The sequence below is a fragment of the Cottoperca gobio genome, chromosome 22 (assembly GCF_900634415.1).
Source record: "Cottoperca gobio chromosome 22, fCotGob3.1, whole genome shotgun sequence".
NCBI classification, from domain to species: Eukaryota; Metazoa; Chordata; class Actinopteri; order Perciformes; family Bovichtidae; genus Cottoperca; species Cottoperca gobio.
The window spans coordinates 4,999,769-5,022,510 of NC_041376.1; the positions used below are offsets into that span (position 1 = coordinate 4,999,769).

A 22,742-nucleotide genomic window follows, 5' to 3' on the forward strand; every position below is an offset into this window, starting at 1 on the left:
CATCTGTCTGACTTCCATCTGTCTGTCTTCCGTTGTTCTGTCTGTCTGTCTGTCTGTCTGTCTGTCTGTCTGTCTGTCTGTCTTTCATCTGTATGTCTGTATGTCCGTCCGTCTGTCTTCTGTCTGTCTGTCTGTCTGACATCCGTCTGTCTGTCTGCCGTCTGCCTGCCTGTCTGTCTTCCATCTGTCTGTCTGTCTTCCGTCGTTCTGTCTGTCTTCCATCTGTCTGTCTGTCTTCCGTCTGTCTTACTTCCGTCTGCCTGTCTGTCTTCCATCTGTCTGTCTGTCTTCCATCGTTCTGTCTGTCTGTCGTCCGTCTGTCTGTTCGTCTATCTGTTTGTCTGTCTGTCTTCTGTCTTCTGTCTGTCTGTCGTTCTGTCTGTCTGTCTTCCGTCTGTCTGTCTGTCGTCCGTCTGTCTGTTCGTCTATCTGTCTGTCTTCCGTCTGTCTGTCTGTCTTCCATCTGTCGTCTGTCTGTCTGTCTGTCTGTCTGTATGTCTATCTGTCTGTCTTCCGTCTGTCTGTCTGTCTTCCATCTGTCGTCTGTCTGTCTGTCTGTCTGTCTTCCGTCTGTCTGTCTTATAAGTTCTTTGCTTTGATAAATACAGGAGCGTGTCTGTGTTTTTCTCTCACCTCCCAGTTGAGCGTTACGCAGGTGTTACTGGTGGGAGCGATGAGTGGCGCCCCACACTGGCCTGGAGGGCCCGCTGCTGTCGTCACCTCCGTTGGCTCAGAGTACTCTCCGAACTAAAAGAGAGAAAGAGACACCACACTGACAATGAGACATGTGCTTAACCGAACCCAAGAGGGAGGGGCAGCACAAATCACACTGGGTTGCCTGTTTATGTGTGTACATGTGAGTGATGTTCTTTTTTTGTTGGTGCCCTCAGCATGCGTGCGCTGTTCCTCTGCATTTTAAGTGTGTGTGCCGTGTGTGTGCCTGTATTCGATCAGCCAGTCTGAGTGCTAGTTCAGTCTTGCGCTTTGGAACACTTATGCATCCAAACGGCTGCTGTTAGTCTGTCTGGGACAGTCTGACCTAGTAGAAAGTGGCTATTTGATCTTGAATTAAGTGGGAGCTTTTTATTATTTGGATCATATTAAGAGGTTCCACAGATCATGCACTCAATGTGCTGAGTGGATTTCATTGCTATAAGAGCCATAAAAACAGACTTTCAAGACTGTAAAGTGGAAAATAAAAATATACTTTTTTAGAATTTAGAAAATCTGACTTGTTGAGAGGCATGGTTGTAACTTCCCTCTTTGTGGATGTTATAGTCTTGCTTGGCGAATTAGTAGCTGATGGGATTTTCTTTCGTATTACTGCATGTGTGTGCGTGTGAATGTCTCACCCCAGCCTCGTTGGCAGCCCGCAGTTGGAACCTGTATGTGGCACCAGGCAGCAGACTACTGACTGTGCATTGCAGCTCTGACCCTTGGTAGACCTCTGCTGGCTTGGTGTCGCCCTCACTCATCTCCAGACTGAACACACACTCCTCACATACTCCCTCAGAGACAGGGGGTTCTACAGGGTTAGAGAGAGACAATCAAACTATGATCACATTGCATGCAATCAAAACCATGTGTGATGGAGAGACGAAACCGATATGATGTCTTTAATACGTTAGCTTGAACATATTTGCTCAATCTTATGTTTAGTTTTAGATGTCATGTGTTTACAGGTCAGTTCACCAGGTGAATTTCTCGGTCCCCTCCGAGGGATTCTTTGTTCCGCCAGCTGCTTCACTTTAGTTGCAGTATGGTTAAAGTAATAAATAATGGAGACAGTGGGGAAAACCCTGCATTTCATTATGGTTGACCTTCAACTCGAGCCAGTAATTGCAGCAGCGCTGCGTAAATGTGTGCTGATTAGGGCTGCGTTTAGCTACATTAAACTGGTTAAAACTAGAACTTCCTCAGCGTTTCAGACTGGGAGATGTTTGCCTGCCAACAGATAACAGTACTAATCAGCAATAATGGGCTGACATTAGGAGAGTTAAGTCAGATATGAGGCTAGGTTAGGAATTTAATGGGCTAAATTAGGGCTCAATTAAGTTGAAACATGGTTGACTAAGGTTAATTTAGAGTTGGCCAGGGAAACATATTAAGCAGCCAGAGGGCGATTTAGCTGCCTTACATAAAACAATTCAAATACATTCTGGTGAATGAAACTAAACACAGTGTGCGCGTATGTGTGCACTCACCCCATTCTAACTGCACTTCCTTGTGTTTGGCTTTACCCACAATCCTTGGTGGCTGGCAGAGCCCTGGTGGGACGCTTAATGTACGGACTGGAACACTAACAGTGCACTGCAGGAGCAACGATAAACGTAGGAAGTCAAAACAAAAGAGAAGGAACTTCAGTTATAGATCAGTTTGAATAATAACGGGCAGAAATGTGAATCATACTTAGGTACTGTGTTGATAATCTATGTGCAGATTCTTTCTATGCAACACAGTGCTGTCTTATTCCTAACTCAAGAACAGCTTGTAAAAATCCTAAATTTACCAGGTTACCACTCTGAAGTCACTTTTGCATGCGTGAGCGTGTGTTTGTGTCTTACCGGGCTGTGTCCTCCGGTGGTGATGCTACACACACGTAGGCGATAGAAGGTCCCAGGTGTCAGGCGCTCACAAACACATTCAGTTGCTGGACCACTGTACGCTACCTCCCACTGGCTCGCTGCACACACATACAACAAAACCCACAACAGAATTAGAAAACCGATCACATACATTAGCATGTATACACAGAATCCCCAGCTGTTTTGTATGTATGCCGCAGTCGCAGTCCCAGAATCCCAATGACCTAGTTATTAATTACGCATCACTTTGTGTTGCTGTTATTGTCCTGTTGACAGATTGTGAACGACTGTGAAACGTATTGTTTCACCTGTAAAGCAGCACTCATGTTATGAAAATATATTTCCTGTTTACACCACAGCACGGAAATGATTTTTTTTGCAGCAGAAGCGGCATACATGTGCAGCAAATCACATTGAAGCTATACACACACACACACACAAAACACACCAAATACTGTAATGAATTAGAGCAACTACAATGAGATGAGTCAGTTGCCACTTAGCGAGAGGTGAAAAGTTAAAAAGGACACCGAAAAGGACACAGAAAAAAAGACTACAGGTGAATCATGGGCCAAAAAAACAACCTATTCTATTCATAGCAGTAGAATCCTAAATGAACACACAATTTTCCACCAAAGCAAGAGCGATTTTTGTCATTTCACATGAGATATTTCTGTATTTTGTCCATGCTCTTCTCCCTGGTTTAAAGATAAGTATCAGGTGAAAAAAAGGTTATGACTTCCTCACACCAATCAGTCAAATCTGATGAAATGACCCCACACAGGCCCGATGTCTGGTTGTGGTTTTTAATCATTATGCTCTTTATAAATTACGACTAAGAATGAAACTTTTCTAAGTGATGGATATTAAATGCTGTAGAGATTTCAGGGCCAATTAAGAGTTAAGATTCTTAGCTGCTCCTAAAATATATTTTTCTAATAAAAACACAACTGCAACTAATTAATCCCATCATATCCAGTCACACTGACTGAAAAAGCACAGAGTAAATCTTTGTTGCAGACAAGCCAAGGGGCTGAATTGACTAATTACATTAATTCAGCCCACTTAGAGCAATCCCCTGGACTTGTGGTTAAATATGTGCTGCTGTTGTTCTTCTTTCAGTATCAATGAAAGAAGAACAACAGCTGTTGATGCTCTATTCTTCTGTTCTGGTCTCCAATAAACAACTAACTCGTCTTTCTTTGATGTGATTTAATGAATACAGATTCAAGCAATTTTGCTTTTCTTTCCTCTCCTACTAAAGAAACAGGAGAACATTTGGCTTCCTGGAGTGATAATCTGCGGAAATCAGAAAAAAGCTGTGTGCTAAATTGATGCTAACGAAGAGTGAATTACGGCCGCTATTATTCTTAGGAGAGTAAGTGATATAAATGGATGCAAAGAGAGAAAAAGCACAAGGGAGCGAGGAGGCATTGGAACATTTTGAGCTTTCTTTTATAAAGAGGATGGACTATAAAAGTACTGAAATTAGCTGATTGCGTGGCAATGGATGGATGATAGATTGTACCTTCAGAGCATCCCTCGGAGATCTCTAGCAGGTACGTAAGAGCCTCTGAGCCCCCATTGTCCTGGGGAGGATCTGTGTGAGGAATAGACAGACTCATTTTAGTTTGGGTTAACATCATGAGCAGGAGAATAACTCAGAGGAATAAAATATCACACAATTCTAACCTGACATTTATGGCTTCAGAAAATACATCAGACTCAGATTCATGATATGTGCAGTTTGTCAATTACCTTCCATCAATACATTTATTTTGCAATATGCTCTGCTAGATTATTTTATTAAAAGAAAAGAAATGAGTTTAAAAAATGACACTTTGGACATTTCTTTGAATGAAACCAATGAACCAGAATTTATTTTTATTTTTGACTAATGAACTAAAAGCACACATGTGAAACTACATTTAGTATTTTAGCAATCAACTGCAACACATTTTTAGAAATGATGTATAAAGCTATTAGAAAAAGTAAAAGAAGAAGAAAATAGATATCGCTTTTGGTGGTTATGTTTCCCTGTGAATGTGTGAATGTCCACTCCATCTTGTGAGCGCATCATAATGTGCAATGTTACATGTGCATGTATATGTGGGTGTGTATCTTTACCCCATGTGATGGTAAATCCGTAGGGAGTTGCTGTGGTGACACAGGGTGTAGATGGAGGGCCTGGTTTGTCTGGATTGGTGGTGCACACCAACACTTCACTAGGATTGCTCTTCCCCTCCATGTTTGATGCTATGAGCTGCATGGAGGTAAATGGACAAAATGGAGGGTTAAATAAGGAGGGAGAGTGTAAGGTGAATGAAAGATTATGGGAGGAGAGAAGTGGAAAGAAAAGGAGAGGAAGGAAGGATGGTATGAAGCATAAGGGAGAGAAATAGAGAAAAGAAGACACAAAATAAGTAAAGATGGAGTGTTGATGGCGTGGAGATCTATCAAGAAGTAAAAAGAAGTGTCTGATTAATAGGAGCCATTACTCCTCCACCTGTGGTTCTCCTGGCTCCTCTTCCTTCATTTATCTTCAGTTTACTCTTTCCATTATCCCATTATATGGACAATCAATTTGTTCCCAGATGTTCACACCGGGTGAACATCAAAAAGAACACAAAGGTGTCTTTTGGTCTTTGAGCAAGTATGTTTGTGTCTGCTGCCACATTTGACAGAGTGAGTGAGGACAGGTACATGTGTGTGAAAGTCCAAATGAGTTGTTGTTTAAGATGACACCATAATACACCATAATACATTGATAACATGACAACACACAGGAATGGTTGCATTAATAATAATGCAAACTCACTTACAGGGGTTTTCTGACGGTACATTTTGTTTCACAATGTCCTCAAATTATGAAAAGCTATCACAGCTTTTAGTCAAGCCGGACAGTGTTGTATTCCTTCCTTGATTGATAGATGTTTTATTAACACAGAAAATCACCTGAATAGATTTGTATCCTCGGAAACATTTAACCGAAAGTGAACATCGCTGACTGTACATTTAGAAATTTAGATTAATAGGCAGACAAGATGACTCTAGTTTTACTCTAGTTTGAGTGCTGTACTCAAGAGGATGTCCGAAATCAAACAAAACTATTTCAAACAATAGGCTATATGCAGTATAGCCTACACCTTTTGAAGGTTTGCTTTATTCTACTTGAATGCTATATGCTTTGGGTTTAACAGGACTTTTCAAATACAATTTTGCTGTTTTTATTGTAACATCCTTTGCAGCATCTCGGACATAGCCTACACCAAATCAGCTAACGCTAATAATGCTAACTATTGTCCATTTCTCTCATTCTGACACACTAAAGACATCTTTGCTTTCATGAGAGTTAGCTAGATGAGAAGTTTGATAGTATTCTCATGTCTGTAAAGGTAAACATGAAGCTACAGCCAGCAAACCCTTAACTTAGTTAAGCAGAAAGATTGGAAACAGGGGGAAATAGCTAGCTTAACTCTCTTTCCTGGAGTTATACTGTAGCTAAGCTAACTGGCTACGTTAGCTTCACACAGACATGAGAGGGGTAAAGGTCTTCTCTAATTCTCACTATTTCTATAAAGTATTTTTAAACAATAATGTTCCATTATCTCAATTTCAGCTCTCTTTCTCCCCAATTTCCATTCGGCCTCTACACAGTTTTCCTGTCCACTAAAGGTGAAAATGGCCTCCTGAAGAACATTTCTAAGTTGTCACTTACCCTGAATTTATACTGTGTACTCCTCTTCAGGCCTTGCACAGTACAGGTCAAGTTTTCTCCAGTGTACTTAGGATGAAAGTCTGTTCCCTGTTGATAATACAGATACAGATACACTGTCAGTGTGTGTGTGTGTGTGTGTGTGTGTGTGTGTGTGTGTGTGTGTGTGTGTGTGTGTATGTGTGTGTGTGTGTGTGTGTGTGTGAGTTTTTCTGTCAGCGTGTATCAGTTAAAGTCAAAATTTCTGAGCATATTGATGCAATAAATGCTGACTTTTGCAATATATACATTTGCGTGTGGGGGGGTTAAGGAGCGTGGGGGAGCCTTTTGTGCTTCTTATTTACGTTCATATGCATAATGGGTTGTATGTCTGTGTGTATGCTTGTGCATTATAGAAAGTACTGCTGTATGCATCTGCTGTACATCTCCCCAAGACTATTTTGCAGTGCAAGCAATATTTCTATTTCAGTGTTGGCCGTCTTTAAAAAGAAAAAGAAAAATCTAATCAAGTTTTTGAGGTACATAGTTACAGGTACAACCTGGTGGAAATTGTTTATTCTCCTCTTTCTCTGACAGCTCAAGAGTTCAATCAAATAATAGAAAAACTGAAAGTTTCACAAAACCTTTCTATGGTGGATTGTGTAGCTCCTGCCATGTGCAAATCTATGAACGCTGTTATTAATGTAATGAAACCCTGTGCAAGGAATATAAACTTTAGAAATGTTTTCAGATAATGTGATTTACATGTGATTTACTCACGCTGTTGTCCTCCTGGATCTCGAGTGTGTATTTGAGCTGCTCCTCGCTCGGACTGCCCTCAGGACGCCCCCACTCCAGGGTCACCCAGGACACCCCCGCCCTGACCAGCCGCGGTGCCAGAGGCAGAGCAGGCAGGGTGCCCATGGTGTAAAACACCACCTCTGTGCTGAAGCCACTGTACAAAACACATTTCCATTTTAGTCACATTTTTGTTTTCATTTAAAATGCAGAAGCGAATTATTAACTTCTTGGATCATTACTTTTAAGGGAAAAGGGACTGCAGAGCAAGAGGGAGGGGAGCCTGTTGTGTCATGAATTACAATTTCAGCAGAGACGGAGAGGAACTTATTTGAAAAAGCGAAAGCAGGAGAAAACGTTTTCTCCCACTTCCTCTGTTTTTTCTCTTTTGCTGACATAAATTCTAATTTTAAGTGAGAGCAGGGGTATGTGAAGGGCTGCAGGTGAGGATAGCAGCATGTGGCACTTCCAGTGGGAATCGTAAGGTTAAAGAAGTGACAGGCGGATAGGCGCGTCAGACGGAAAGAGGAGGGGAGGGAGGCTATTTTGAGAGTTGCAGGAGGGAAAATATTTGAATGTATGGCCAGCAGCAGGGGTTTGAGAGGTCAGAAAACCTTTTTCAATTATCGAAAGTAGCTAGTAATCAAAAGCCAGCATGTGGCGAGCATGTTTGTGCGAGTACGTGTGCCCATGGCTTCAAAGCAAAGTCAAACTGAAGGATGCATTAAGGCTGCTTTTAGTTCAGCCAGAGAGCTAATATCTCTTCCCTCACACTCGCTCCCCTCCATCACCTCCTCCCTTCTCCTTGTCGTCCTAACGACTGCAGGTGAGATACGCACCGCCGTAATGACACGGAGGAGACGAGAGGAGAGGAAATGGAACGACAACTCATGTCTCGTGTAGACTAATAGCCACAGGTGCGTGTTTGTGTGTCTCTGTCCATCGCTTTATCACGGAAATGTATGTTGTGGATGACATTGATACAATTAGTTCATTAGTTAGTTCCCATAGATATAGTGTCCATGGCTACTAAAACTATGGTAGCACCTCACGTCACATCAAGGGCTAACATTTAAAAAAAATACATGCTTCTACAATATATCAACGAGAAACAAGAAAGAGTTAAGGGAATTTGCCTCCTGATCTATTCTTGATGACATTTTTCACCGTGTATATTGAGTGTATGTTTGTATCGCACATATGTTTGCATATTCAGTCAACAGTACCTTGTGCCAATGTCGTTGTGCGCAGCCACTCTGAACGTGTAGCCACAGGCAGGGAACAGTCGTGTCAGCTTACAGTGTCTCTGGCTCCCAAAGTTACATTCTCTGAAAACACTGTTCTTCTTTCCCTGCAGAGGTGAGAAGAGATGGATGCACAGATGGAAAATATATTTATAAATGTCAAGAAATGAAATAGGAGAAGTAGGGGTCGATATGGATTGAAAATGCATAAATCACACGCTTATTAAATCTTGTCTGAGGAGCTGAATCTTAACATCCGTTTAGTGACATCTGTGATAGGTAAGAGTGCATTTAAAAAAAAAAGAAAAAAGGGGGGAGGGTATGAAAGATGATGGACATCAAGAGCGAGAGGCAGACTCACCTCATCCCACTCGAGCAGGTAGTTTGTAATTTTGGATCCGTTGTCGCCTGGGGGCTGTGGACAAAATGGACGGAGTGCGGCAGACAAGAGACAAGAGAAACACGGAGAGATTAGCCAAGGATAAAAGAATCTGACGCAGACAGACACAATACCCGTCGTGCTTTTATGATTGGCCTCATATCCTGTCTGGGTGACTGATGTCACTCTTTATCAGTGACAGTGTGAGTGGATAAAAATGACTTGTGCAGGACAGGTCAGCGAGTGCGGAGGGATGAGCCCTGACGCCATTGTGCAACAATGTAAGAATGTCTCTCTATTAGGTGCTGTAGGGCTTATAAAGTCAAGCTAGGATAGGTTCACTGTTAGTGTATCACTGCACAAATAAAGTAATGAAGACACAGACACATGACATTAAACATAAAGAACCCAGAGACTTGATTTATACACTAAAACCAAAGGAGAAGTTAGAAGTCACTGTGATGTCTATTGGGGTAAAATGTGTTAATGTAGGCGTTTGAAATGCAAAGGTGTGTCTGTTTGTGCCGGTACCTTCCACTGTAGGGTGAGGGTGCTCTTGGTGCGGTGGGAGAGTTTCGGGGTTAACGGGACGTCGGGGACGCAGCAGTGTGTGATGAACGAGTTGGCCTCTGAACACGAGCCTCGAAGCGAGTTGTAAATTGCCGACACCCTTAAGCAAACACACAAGACATCAAATGACTAAAAAGCCACATGAAGCTAGAGTCTTAATTCGGGGAAAGCCCACAACGTAACATATAGAACGTAGAAAAACAAAAAGGTGTGGAAGAAGTATAAAACACCAAATCCAAAAAGAACGAGTCAAAGATTGTCCTTACCGTACGTGGTAGTCTGTCGCTGGCCTCAGGTCTTTCAGATGGTACTCTATTTCTTCGCCACTGACACACACACACACAATCAAAGATCAAAAGTCACACCAGTGTACATTGGATGTTTCTTGAGCTGATATTCTTTTAGCTCGGAGTGCGTTTCTTACCTGTATATAAGGCGATACTTTCCATCTCGACCCTTATCTGAGAGAGAGACCTCGAAGGAGCAGGACACAGTCATCCCATTACTATGCCTGTTCACCAGCCCTGCCGGGGGGGCCCAGGACAGCCGTGCAGCCCACGCCTGCACATTGGACACCTGTAAGACACACATAATGTTATATACACAATCAAACCAAGTGTGGTGACCCATGCACACACTTTCTGTGGCATTTGGTAAGTAGAGTTTGTTTTTAATTGCAGTCATGCTTTGTATTCAAGATCGTTCTATCAAGGTGTGTGTTTTGATATAATTTAAATGTATTTTTTTTCTCTGTGTGTGTGTGTGTGCGTGTGTAAAGCAACGTGTCATTGAAATCATAACTTTCTGCTTTTCCGCACATCCACTGTAGGGGGAACACATAAGAGAATTCAAATGAACAAACAAAGAATTAGAGACCTGCATGCTCTGTGTGTCTGTCTGTGTGTCTGCAAGTGCCTGCGTGTTTATGGGAGTTTTAGTTGCGGGACATGGTGGGTGAGCCAATTTAACGTGATTTAGCACAGTCTGCTGCTATTCCAGACTCCACATCCACTGAGTAGGCGATGAATGTGCCTTGAGGGCACTGCAAACCACAACCATGCCTAGACTGTCTATGAGGAAGACAGACAGGAAGAGACGGAGAGACAGACGTGTAATTTTATTGAGAGTTTGGATCACAATGATTAGGTTTTATGAGATCACATCACTGTGTCCACATGTCTGAGAACGCCGTTGTCTTTTATTGAAATTTCTTTACAACTAAGAACATTTTGTTCACACTGATTCTGTCAATCACTTTGCTCATATGTTCTGTGGATGCCCCTTAATGAATGACCCGATGATGCGCGCAGCAATGGTGTGAGAACAGCAACAGAGAGAAAGACAAAAGACGGAGATGAAGAATGAAGGACACCGTTTAGAGGATCGTGGTAATCGTGACCTTTGACCCTGAGAGACGGCCTGTAAATGATTTGCCTGACAGACTCTGGTACACAAAGCGGCGACAATCTACTACATGTCCATCAGCAGTCCTCGTCTTCTGTTGACCGTTTGTAGAAAAATGTAAAACTCTAATACAATGGCGGCATTTATGCACATGCATAGATTTAGTCTTAATAGGAGTAAGGATGAGCCCAACTCTGATTATGTTAATACTGTCAACTTTTATACTCATTTATAGAAGAGCATTTAAACCACATTCGTCACACAACGCACGCCAAAGAATGCGTTAACACACAGCTTTATTTAAAACACAGAGTATACCATGTTAGATGACAGAAAGGTCAGGTGTAAGGTTGAATGCCAGAGAGACTTAACATTAATTTAATCACGCACAGAAAACTATAGCAACACCTTTTCTAAGACGACCTTCTTCTAATGTGCAGTAAACTCAAATAAAAGAAGAACTGTCACTTTGTCCTTGGTTAAATTTATTGGCTATATCTTTTGACACTTTGGAGAGTGTTTGTAGGTGAGGATCAGTTTGGGAAATTATGACGCCTTCACCATAATGTGGCAAAAGGCCTTTAAGGTGAAAAGTTTGCGACATCTTTCTTCAAGCACTAAGAGTAAAAAGGAACATGGAGACTCCTTTTCCCTGCTTACTTCTCATTCAACTTGTCTCTTATATTTCAATTCAGCTAAAGTAGACCCACACCTGCTATGAAAGAAAACCATACAACCAGAGGGACAATATTGTAAAACATTTTTAGATGAAGAAAAGTTTAATAAAAGCTCTGCGACACCGTCTACCGTGTCTGTACGGCACACAGCTCAATCCATCACGAGGCACTTTTGGTGTTTCAGTCCAGGGAGGACTGTTAAACTTACTATCTGTCCTTGTAAATCTATCAAACTACTTCCTCCTATGTAAATGCATAAGGATATGGAGTGTCAAAAGTGAATTAATTCTGCAGTTTATGACACAAAATAGCAATAAATGACACAAGGAGATCTCAAAACTGGCGTCCTTCTTTCCTTTCCCTTTTCTTCCCAGTATCGACTATAATACCCTGGCTGTATCAGCGAAGAGGTGATTTGAGGTTACGAGAGCGAATAAATCGCTATTTCACGTCAACTTCTGAAGGGCTGACCAATCCTCCCTCTCCCTCTCCCTCTCTCTCTCTCTCTCTCTCTCTCTCTCTCATCACTCCTTTCTCTCGGTCTACTTCAACCCATTATACAATATATAAGTCGTGTTTCAGTTGCACAGAGTGCTGACCAAACTACTTTAACCAGGATGTAGCAATTCCTCTCTATCAAACCATGTCTGCATGGCTCCCTGCTCGTTCATTCACAGTCCGTCCGTCCCCCCCCCCCCCCCCCCCCCCCCCCCCCAGCCCAGAGAAAAAGCTGTTAGAGTGTTTTCCAGCCGATAAATGCAGAGTGGGAACATTGTGGATGAGCAGATGCTGCCCTCATGTGGCGAGGGTGAGCAGAGCTTAGATGACCTTCTCTGTAACTGTCAATAACGCTGTGAAAGACTTGAAAATGAAAACACACAGCATACTAAAGTCACTGCACTTATCAGTGTAAGCATCTGATTTTATATGTTACTCACAGAGACAGGAAGGACAAATGGAAAAGACATCAACACCCATGCCAGCTATGACTACATCAGACAAGAGGTGATTGATGAGGATGATGTGCGTGTGTGTGAGTGTGTGTGTGTACCAACCTGTGGTTTGTCGATTGCAGACAGCATGTCTTGAACACGCTTCCCCTCTGAATCATGATCTGAGGAGACAGAGACAAAAAGAGTAATTATCAAAAATCAATAAATGTTTTAATGTAATATTCAACAGAAAAGAGAGATCGGCACATTTGCAATGTGTGTGCATTAATTCATACTTTTCTGAATTTGAGAGAAAAGAAAAATTCCAACATCCTAAGTTTCAAAACAGATGCAGATGTTATTTAGTCCTTTTGGCAGTGCTGCTGATAAGGGGGCTGTTGATTGACAAGGAGAGGATTTTCAATTCCCACAAGCCATGTTATCGAGTTATCTTGAAATCTATGGCTCATTATCGTCTGAGGTCATCCAAAGTTTGCATCTAGATTGGGTCCAAATGTCAGCTGAAATGCCTAATCATCCCTAAAAGTGCCTGTGAAAATATTCTATTCAAGTAGAAATTCAGTGATATGTGGAAATAAAAGCCAAAAATAGAATAAAAACCAGATCTAAGAATTCTCTAATGGTGTGTGACGCAACACTTGTTTTCTTCAGCAACCGCCTATTTCATCCAATCAAGTGACGATGAGCACAGCCCTTTGGAAAAAAACACTAAATTATCCGGCGTTTCACAGAAAAGCATTAGTCACAAATTCCTGACTTAAAGCAAATAAAACGGGATCACCAAAAAAAATAAACATGACTCATATTCCGCAGTGAATATTCTGTGCTGTTGTAGGAACTGTGCATTATCTTTGGAGGCGTCGGTTCGTAGAAATCATTATACTAAATCATTATTATGTATCATTTTCAATCTGAATTATCGCTACACCTGTGAATAATCATCTACATGATGATCTGACGTCAGCAGTGTTGTTGCAGCCCTGCAGTACAGTTTATTATGCATGACGTTATACTGAATACAATGCTATCTCTCTATCCATCTCTCTCTCTCTCGCTATATATATATATATATATATATATATACACACACACACACACACACGTATATATACATATGTATATCTATATATATATCTAAGAAAACCTCAGGTGTTTAGAGGAGTAAAGGTCTTTCTATTCATTTAAGTCATTTATCAAGCAGATGTAAACATTGAGGTTCTGTTGTTGGCCGATGCTTATTATTATTGTTAATTAAATATCTTTGGATTTTGGTCAGACAAAAACAAACAATTTAAACGCATCATGTGAGAGATTGTGAAAGTCATCTTTCATTTTTAATTACTTAATTAGATATCGAAAAAATTATCTATTATCTAAAATTAATTAAAGTTCAAAAAGGTCACTTTGCCTTTTTAAGCATGATTTTTGGTGGAATATTCCATTATAAGTGTACACACACACACACACACACACACACACACACACACACACACACACACGCACACAGGTCTGGTCCAGTGATACGATGTGTCTAAAGGGGATTTATTGGACACATGGGGTATTGAGGAGGGCGAGTGCAAGTCAGTGTGTGTGTGTGTGTGTGTGTGTGTGTGTGTGTGTGTGTGTGTGTGTGTGTGTGTGTGTGTGTAATGGAAGTCTTTCCCCCCTGTGTGATCCCACAGTTGAGGTTTTTCCGACCAGAGGAGGCCTGCTTTCTCCATCTGAGTCTGACCACTAGTAAATCACACAGGATGTGTGTGTGTGTGTGTGTGTGTGTGTGTGTGTGTGTGTGTGTGTGTGTGTGTGTGTGTGTGTGTGTGTGTGTGTGTGTGTGTGAAGGTCAGCAATACAAGACCTGTATGAAACCAAGTCTGTTTGATGAGCGTGTTACAGTGGTATGACTGCATTAAATGTGCATTAACACACAGGCACAGAAACAAAACAAAGACATACACACGTATAATGTGTATATGTCACATGTGTACATGCACATTATACGTGTGTATAAAGCAGTTTGTGTTTAGAAGATCACTGTATGGTTGGAGCAAGTGATGAATGAGAGATTGTGTATGTGTGTGTATGTGTGTGTATGTGTGTGTGTGTGTGTGTGTGTGTGTGTGTGTGTGTGTGTGTGAGAGAGAGTTGCTAAGTCCCTCTGACAGGTTCTGTGGGGGAGAGGGCCTTACTGTGCCTGGGGGTACACTTATGAGTCATGGCAACAGTGATGTCATGGAAGCACAACCTCAACTTGACCTCCGTGTGTGTGTGTGTGTGTGCGTGCGTGCGTGCGTGCGTGCGTGCGTGTGTGTGTTAGACAGAATAAAAAAGCAAGTGCATGAGAGAGACAGCAAGTGTGTGCGTGTTTCTAAAGTTCCAGTATCAGGTTACAGGAGGAGGGTGATAGGAGGGGGGTTAAACTACTGTGTGTGTGTGTGTGTGTGTGTGTGTTGGGGCTGGCAGTGTGGGTAGAGTTCTACAGGTGAAGTACACATTCTGCATTACGACTAGACTCTGACTCATTAGCACTTGTCCCCTTTCATCCATTTGGACTAGCCTTTCTCTTTTATGGTATAATGGCACAGTCAGAGAGACAGCCCCAGACATGAACAGCTCTGTCAGCTAACACGCTGACCCAGCTTATTCCACCCATTCATCACAGCTGGGTGAAAAAGGAGAATATTGCCTGTTTAAGGCTGCAGTCCTGTAGCTACTTGTCTGCCGCAGGTACCACGGTTAAAGCAATAAGAGGTGGAATTCCCTTACAGCATCATTCCAGCTGTCACGTTCAGCAGACAACAAATGTTAATAATCAATCTGATGAACAGCTTCTTGGGCAGTTCACTGTTTTCGGAACTGGAGAAATTAATTTACCAGCATGTGAGAAATTTCAATTTATAATTAATTTCTTTATATGATCATCTGGATTAATTAAAGTATAACCTCTTAGAAAATGCTCGACTTTCCTTCTGGTCTTCGTGCTGACTGATTAGGTGAACTTCTGTTAAGATATCATTGTTTTTGTAACTTTTTTTTACTTATTAGATGCGACAAACAGCTCTATCGTTGCTCGCTCCGTCGGTCAGTCCACAAAACATTTTCCCACCCTTTGGCCGCCACAGTTTTTGCCCGAGGAGGCTGAAATTTGGCATGGAGGTCAAGTGTGTGTGTGTGTGTGTGTGTGTGTGTGTGTGTGTGTGTGTGTGTGTGTGAACGTGAAGATGAATGCTCGTACGTTGTTGCAGCTGTTGGGAATTTGTCCTTGTTCATTTAATGAAACTGTGATGAGAGTAAATTTAGATCAATAAGGGATAATCAGTCATTAAATTAAATTAAATACATTTCTCAAAAGAACTGCATTCACTGATGAAGACTATTAGATGTAGTAGAAAGCACCAGAAAAAGTCAAACCCCCCTGTACAAATCATTGTTGTGATAGATAGAAATAAGCGTATTTCCCAAAATGCCCATTTGTGCTTTTTTGTAATTATGTGAAACTGTAACTCACTAATTTTCCACGGCTGAATCAGAATCAAAAGTTCCACGACGTCCAAGTGAAAATGACAACTTGAATAATTACGTAGCATTGCGTAGCTGGTTCTAACGACTCCTCACTGAATGACATGGATTAATACTTCTGCAGTATGAAAAGAAAGTTGGCTCACCCACAAACTTTGTGACAGAAGCAAGAGATGTATTTAATATTTCAATAGACCAGTAATAAAGTTTGAAAAACCTTACTGCTTTACCTCACCGCTGAGTGTTATGACTTGCTGTGGTTGCTGAGTCCAGCTGCTTAAGTGTTTTATATAGAGAACAACCACAAAGAGCTGATGCTGATGCTGACGGCTGAAACTGAATCTCTTCCCAGTGTAACTCCACACACACACACACACACACACACACATACACCTCTGTCCTCACTGTCCCTCACCTCTCTCTTCTGTTTATGTGCTGCCCACGCACCCTCACTTCCTCTCCTCGTCTGACCTCACATCCTGTCTATGTCTGACTGCCTGTGTTTGATTACCGAGGACAACCAGACGGAGCAAGGGAGCGCAACAGACAGCAGGAAAAGAAGAGGAATGAGGAATTGAGGAGGAGGAGGAGGAGCAGGGGGGGGCAGCAGGCCGAGACAAAATCAGGCGAGAGGGGAATGTAGAGGAAGAATAAGAGACACTGAAGGACAGACTGCAGAGAGAGAGAGAGAGAGAGAGAGAGAGAGAGAGAGAGAGAGAGAGAGAGAGAGAGAGAGAGAGAGAGAGAGAGAGAGAGAGAGAAAGGACAGGCAAAGGGAGTCTGGGTAAGAGATTAGGTACAAAAACACAAGGAAATTGAGAGACGAAGAGCGAGCTAGGGATCAACAAAGAGGAGCAGAAAGGGAAGGATAAAAGAAGAGAGGGCTTAGGAGGATGTGAGGCAAGGATTACTCAAACCTTTGTGACACATCAGTAAGTGCAGAGTAGATGCGCACAACTGATCTCAATGTACGTAGTAGTAGTGAAAGTCACTGCATTAACATCTGGGCTGGCTTTCCTAAAAAGGCACCAAAAACAAACTTGGTTTTTGTGTCAGTGTAATAGAGCTGTGAAGTGGGAGGAGCCACTAGTTCTTGATATATTATTCCCTGCTGTAAACTACCATAATTAACAAGTTCATTTTTTTATTTTCTTATTTTAGAATCTTTGTAATCTTGACTTTTTGGGAAATACACTTTTTCTGAGAGTTAGATAAGAAGATTGATGAAACTCATGTTCGTGCGCTAAATAAAGACTGTAACAGACAAACAGAAAGACTTCCTGAAGTCTTCAGAGAACTTATATGAGATATTTTCTCACATAGTTGCTGAATCTCAACCAGGAGAGTTTCACGTCTATTCCAGACTTTAAAGTGCTTCATCTTCCAGTCGCATAAAACTGTCTAATTAGAAAATGAATCGTACTTTCACTTCCAAAATCCTGGACACCTGAAACCACTCCTCCACATTCCATGGAACAAAGTAGCAAACACACATATTGGATTATTTAAAAGCACACATTCACATAAATAGTATATGTCTCATTCCTTTCTCCACTGTCCTCCCCACCGTGATCCCTCAAATACATGGACATGTTTATGCTTTTTAATGTCACACACCTGCACACACTTTATTGGTGGCATCACTTGCAAATAGTAAAACTGAGCCACTTTGACAGTGAGGAGGTTGCATTCCTCCTGCATGATGGCCTGCGGTTCTTAGACGCACTCTGTCTGCACTGGGACAGAAAAAGACCTTTAAGGCCTGGAGAAAAAAATGTGAAAAATGTGGCGCTCATTCAGCCCCCACTCCACACGAATACATGGCCACAGGGTGTGTGTGTGTGTGTGTTGCCGTAAAGGAACAAAGTGAGATATGATACCCATCTTTAGAAGCCTCTTATCAGGGAGAACAAAGCAAAGTAAGAGAAGCAGAGAGAGAGAGAGAGAGAGAGAGAGAGAGAGAGAGAGAGAGAGAGACAGAGAGAGAGAGAGAGAGAGAGAGAGAGAGAGAGAGAGACAGACAGAGACAGAGAGAGAGAGAGAGAGAGACAGAGAGAGCGAGACAGACAGACAGAGAGAGAGACAGAGAGAGGGAGAGAGAGCAAGAAAGAGACATAGAGAGAGAGACAGAGAGACAGAGAGAGAGACATAGAGAGAGAGAGAGAGACAGAGAGAAAGAGACATAGAGAGAGAGACAGAGAGAGAGAGAGAGAGAGAGAGAGAGAGAGAGAGAGAGAGAGAGAGAGAGAGAGAGAGAGAGAGAGAGAGAGAGCTAGATAGATAGATAGATAGATAGATAGATAGATAGATAGATAGATAGATAGATAGATAGATAGATAGATAGATAGATAGATAGGTGGAGAGACCAGAGGGGGGGACAGGCAGCAGAGGACGGAGAGGAAGGTGTGGGGACAGAGTTGAGAAGGAGGGAGGAGAGGGAAGAGGACAATTGAAGTAGAGAGGGGCACAGACCTTGGATTCCAAACTATTATCATCTGCTGCATAGTGAGCATTCCATCTGTTCAACAGCTGGGCTACAGACACACACACACACACACACACACACACGGCAGAAGTCGTTGGGACATGCCTGAAATTGTGGTTGTCATGGTGAAGGTTTGGTTCTCATGGCCAAGGGCCTGATCATTTATAAAGGGGATTAGAGCGGGAGAGACAGACTGGCACAGAGAAACAGAGAAAGTATGTAAGAATGTGAAAGAGAGCAAATGAGGGCAGAAATCTGAAAAATATCTTAATTAAAATTAAACTTTAAAACAGAGAGGAAGAGATGCAATTAAGAACCGTGGTTATTATTGTCTCGAAGAATCCTGATTTATTGCACTTTATGTAAATGAGAAATCCTTTCTTTCCCTGATCTAGGGAAAGTAATTGGGAATATCTGGTTAATACAGCAGAATTTCTGCAGGAGGAACCGGACTTGTGGCCATGTTCAACAGTGTGTGTGCATCAGAAGCACTATAGACTGAATTATGGCAGCAAAGCATTCGAAACATCACTATTTGTGTTTCCTTGCGTCCAGAATAATGAAATCCAAAGTCAAACCTTAACCTGAAACTAAAATAAATAAGTCTCGGTCTAAACGCATGTAATTGCATTCTCCGATTCCCTGCCTCAACCCTGATTTTGCTCAATAACATTTCATGCGTGCATGTAAACGTAGACGGAGACACACAGAGAGACCTTGTCCACTGCAGCCCTCTCACTGAGGAGCGAGATGAGCGTCTCAACTGCCAAGCGACACAAACTCTCTCCACTTTTCCAAGAAGAGCATGAATTTGTGCGGATGTATGCACATGTGTTTATGCAAGCGTGTACGTGCTTGCGTAGCGCAGCAACCTGGCCCGGCAGCGAGGGATTATGGGCGATGAGTTTCTCAGAACCCTGACCCCATTCGACCCTGCTCAGCCCAAAAAAGTCTTGAGAGAGTGACTGTGGACTGAGTGGAAGTCAAATTCAGCGAGACAGAGCAGAGGGAGAAAGAGAGATTGACAGAGTACAGAGATAAAGATAACAAAAAAAAGTTAACGAGTAGGTAGGTCTGACGAGGATAGAGATGCATATTGATCGAGTCTATGTTCATACCAGATAAAAAGTCAAACACATTTATTTTTTTATTTTTTTTAACCACGAAAACACCAATATTGAGTTATAATATGGCAATTTTGAAAAGCAATTGGCATGGATGGGAAGCAATAAATGGTAGAAAATATTTTTCACATTCAGCAGCATTACGAACACGTTGATGTCGGGCCTGCAGAACATCGCGATGCTCATTTTTACTAAATTTAAGAACTGCAATTCTTCAGGCAAAATTTGACTATGGAATCTTCCATCCATCTCTCACTGCTTTTGTCTTAAACTCCAAAAAAACATCCGCCGCTGTGTAAAGAAGTGCACCTCCTTAAAACCATACAATAACAAGAGCCATTAAATCTGCTCAAAGTCTTTTGGAGCAAGTAAACCCCAGATGTCTGGGATTTGTGCACTTTGTCTATTCAATTACTTAATTTGTTTACGTCATACTGAGCTTTACGCCGCTAAAGCAGTTGAAGGGACTTAACATATTATGTAACCCAGTTATGGTCGGGTGCTGTACTTCGATTGTGGTGAGTTGTTCACTTGTATCACAGGGTTCATTCAGCTGGATGGGGTAATGTCTGGTGTACTCATTGTGATTGGCGAGAACAACCTCCCCTTCTAATCCCACTAGTCCTGTTACATGATATCAGCGGGAAAGACATTCCTCTGCTGGTAAAGCCATCCCTTGTTCTCTCTCAGTTTTCTGTAGACTACCCCCCCCCCCCCCCCCCCCCCCCTTCCCTCTTTTGACTCTTTGATTCCCCAATTTCTGTCCATCATTTCTCTTCTTTCCCCATTTCCTTGTCTTATCTCTTTCTTTCTTCTCTCCTCTTCTGGTCTCTCTCTCTTCCACCCCTCCATCTTGCCCTACAAACATGGCCGTATTTGGGTTTGTGGGAAGGGGTTGGAGTTGGGAGTTTGGGCTCAGATTATCACTATGGTGATCCATATCAAAACAGTCCAGTAAGCGAAGGCTGGTAGTGTGTTCACACATTTCCAGTCCTGTTGCTACAGTTACAGCAGGAGGAGCTGGAAGTGGAGTTGGATGTTAGAATTAGGGCTGAGTCATGACTCGGTCAAAGGCCACTCCAGCTAAAAGAGGATGACATCACCAAAACATTACGGGACTGTTATAAGCGTATTTCTGCCATTGCCATTGTTCAAACACTGTTCACAGCTTAACTAGTAGGAAACTCTGTTGGGGTAAATAATTACAAACAATAGAGCAGTACTGATTCAGGAAACTTATGTAGCTGATGTAACTTTATGGCTCCTCTGTACTCGTGTTGCACTAGGTGTGTTTTAGCATTACTGATAAGATAAGATTATTTCAAAACATCCTTTTTTGGCACATTGTCATTATGTTTGGCAAGGAATGTATTTGATTTTGACTATTTCAACACTGACGATGCATGAAATGTTTTCCTTGCATTTTTGTTTCTAAGACAACTCATCATCAACTAAAACATGAATTCCCAAGAGAATCGAAGTGAATGTCTCTCCACAGTTTTCATACCACAACAACAGACCACTGTGATATCTATCACCCTCCTTATTATTTTACTCCTATCTCATTCAACAGAGCCAACATGGTGGACACAGCAGTCACTGCGCACATCTGGTTTCTCCTGAGTTAACGCACTTGGCAATGACGTCGAACCAAAGACGGAGGAGCTGAGGGTGCTGGCCCATCTGTTTCTGCTGAAATCCCAGTTTCTCTGAGTGAGAGACAGGATCTGCGGTGGTGGTGATGCAGAGCCAAGATGGAGGAACACAGGGGACGGGGCCCACATCTGTTTCTGCTCAGCAAGCAACTCAGTTCTGAGGAAAAGGGCCTGTAGAGCTGGCTTTACTGGGGAATGGACACTGTGCTCGCCAAGTCAGCCTGCTGCCTTCCTGGCACTGAGGCAATAGCCACACACACACACACACACACACACACACACACACACACACACAAACAGAGAAAGGGCATCAAGGGCAAACGCGTAGGCGGCTGTGTGTGTGTGTAAGTGTGTGTGTGTGTGGTATTCTGGGTTGGACCATACTTGGATGCACCGGGCCAAGCAGCAACTTTGCCGGAATGCTTGTCCTCTGCTCTTTAACGCTCCGTCTCTCCATCTTTCCATCTCTCTGTTCCCTGTGATGTCGGAGTTCTGGTTCATTTTCTCTCTCTCTCTTCACAAACCTTCCATCTCCCTCCTCTCTCATCTTCCCTTCAAATCCTACATTCCTCTCCCGTCTCAGTTAGCCCCCTTACCTCCCGCCAATCCTCTGGACCCTCATGCTCTGATTGTTTTACAGGAAGCCCAGTCACGGGGTGTTTGTGCATGTGTGTGTGTGTGTGTGTGTGTGTGTCTGTGTGTCGTGTGGTACATCTAGCTGACTCAGCCTGATCTCCAGCCCAGTACTGAGACCCTGGCAGACCAGAACAGCTGATGACATGCTGACATGTCTGCCATGTGTGATATTGTTGTTTGAGTACGACAGTGTATGCCACAGGAAACTGTGATACTCACAAGCTGAGCTGTCGACCTCGCTGTCCCTCTCCTGCTTTGGAACTCATCTAAGACGATTCTCTGTGTGTTCTGGTGTGTGTGTGTGTGTGTGTGTGTGTGTGTGTGTGTGTGTGTGTGTGTGTGTGTGTGTTTGTACTGTAAGAAGCTGTGCAGTCTCCCCCTACTGCAATGCAGTCAAACACCACCTCTTCTGTATGTACGTGTGCGTTTCACATTCGCTACGCTCTATGAGTGTGTGTGCGCAGGTTTAAGTGCATTTGAGTGTGTGAGCAATGATATTAATTTGATCCTATTATTATTGACTTATCTTTAAAAAGGGGAAATCCACTCAAAACACGTTTTCTCACCTAAATCTATTGAAATCGAGTCGTTCTTTTTTTTGTTTTATTGCATGTTATTAGATATCCGTCTCAAAAACGGTGCAAATAATTCTGCCTCCACCGCAATGCAATGAATTTCCTTTGCATCCTCACTACCCTTGATAACCTACTTAACCTCACTTTATAGTCATCAGTAGGGCTGCAACTAATAATTACTTGTATTATTAATTTATCTGTCAATTTTGTGTGGAATGTTTAGTATCTTTGCTTACAAATGACCTAATTAATTAAATATCCAATATAATTTCACTTTAACCACTAAAGGTGGGTGAGAAAGTATGTTTTGTTGGTAATTTAGCTAACCTAACCAATTAAAACATCCATAATGTTTTCATCCACATCAATCAAACCAACCCCAGTTATATTTATTGTCTTACAACAACTTCAAGTCCAAACCACATAACATCTGTATACGTCAAATCT

The 22,742-nt window shown here is 42.3% G+C and overlaps 1 protein-coding gene across 3 annotated transcripts in view; it reads right to left on the reverse strand.

The window, feature by feature from the left end:
- Window positions 1-22,742, reverse strand: part of fndc3ba (fibronectin type III domain containing 3Ba) — an 87,324-nt gene that overhangs the window by 18,849 nt on the left and 45,733 nt on the right. For 2 of the 3 annotated variants that reach the window (XM_029460879.1, XM_029460880.1), the window contains 14 exons: window positions 12,407-12,465; window positions 9,695-9,846; window positions 9,537-9,596; window positions 9,232-9,370; window positions 8,683-8,736; window positions 8,304-8,428; window positions 7,060-7,234; window positions 6,304-6,390; window positions 4,713-4,848; window positions 4,114-4,185; window positions 2,565-2,683; window positions 2,205-2,310; window positions 1,353-1,525; window positions 634-747 (listed from right to left, as the gene is read on the reverse strand). In XM_029460879.1, the coding sequence (XP_029316739.1) occupies window positions 634-747; window positions 1,353-1,525; window positions 2,205-2,310; window positions 2,565-2,683; window positions 4,114-4,185; window positions 4,713-4,848; window positions 6,304-6,390; window positions 7,060-7,234; window positions 8,304-8,428; window positions 8,683-8,736; window positions 9,232-9,370; window positions 9,537-9,596; window positions 9,695-9,846; window positions 12,407-12,465 (1,571 nt within the window). Of the gene's footprint in view, window positions 1-633; window positions 748-1,352; window positions 1,526-2,204; window positions 2,311-2,564; window positions 2,684-4,113; window positions 4,186-4,712; window positions 4,849-6,303; window positions 6,391-7,059; window positions 7,235-8,303; window positions 8,429-8,682; window positions 8,737-9,231; window positions 9,371-9,536; window positions 9,597-9,694; window positions 9,847-12,406; window positions 12,466-21,062; window positions 21,323-21,468 lie in introns of all 3 variants that reach the window. The other variant, XM_029460881.1, reaches the window with a different exon arrangement.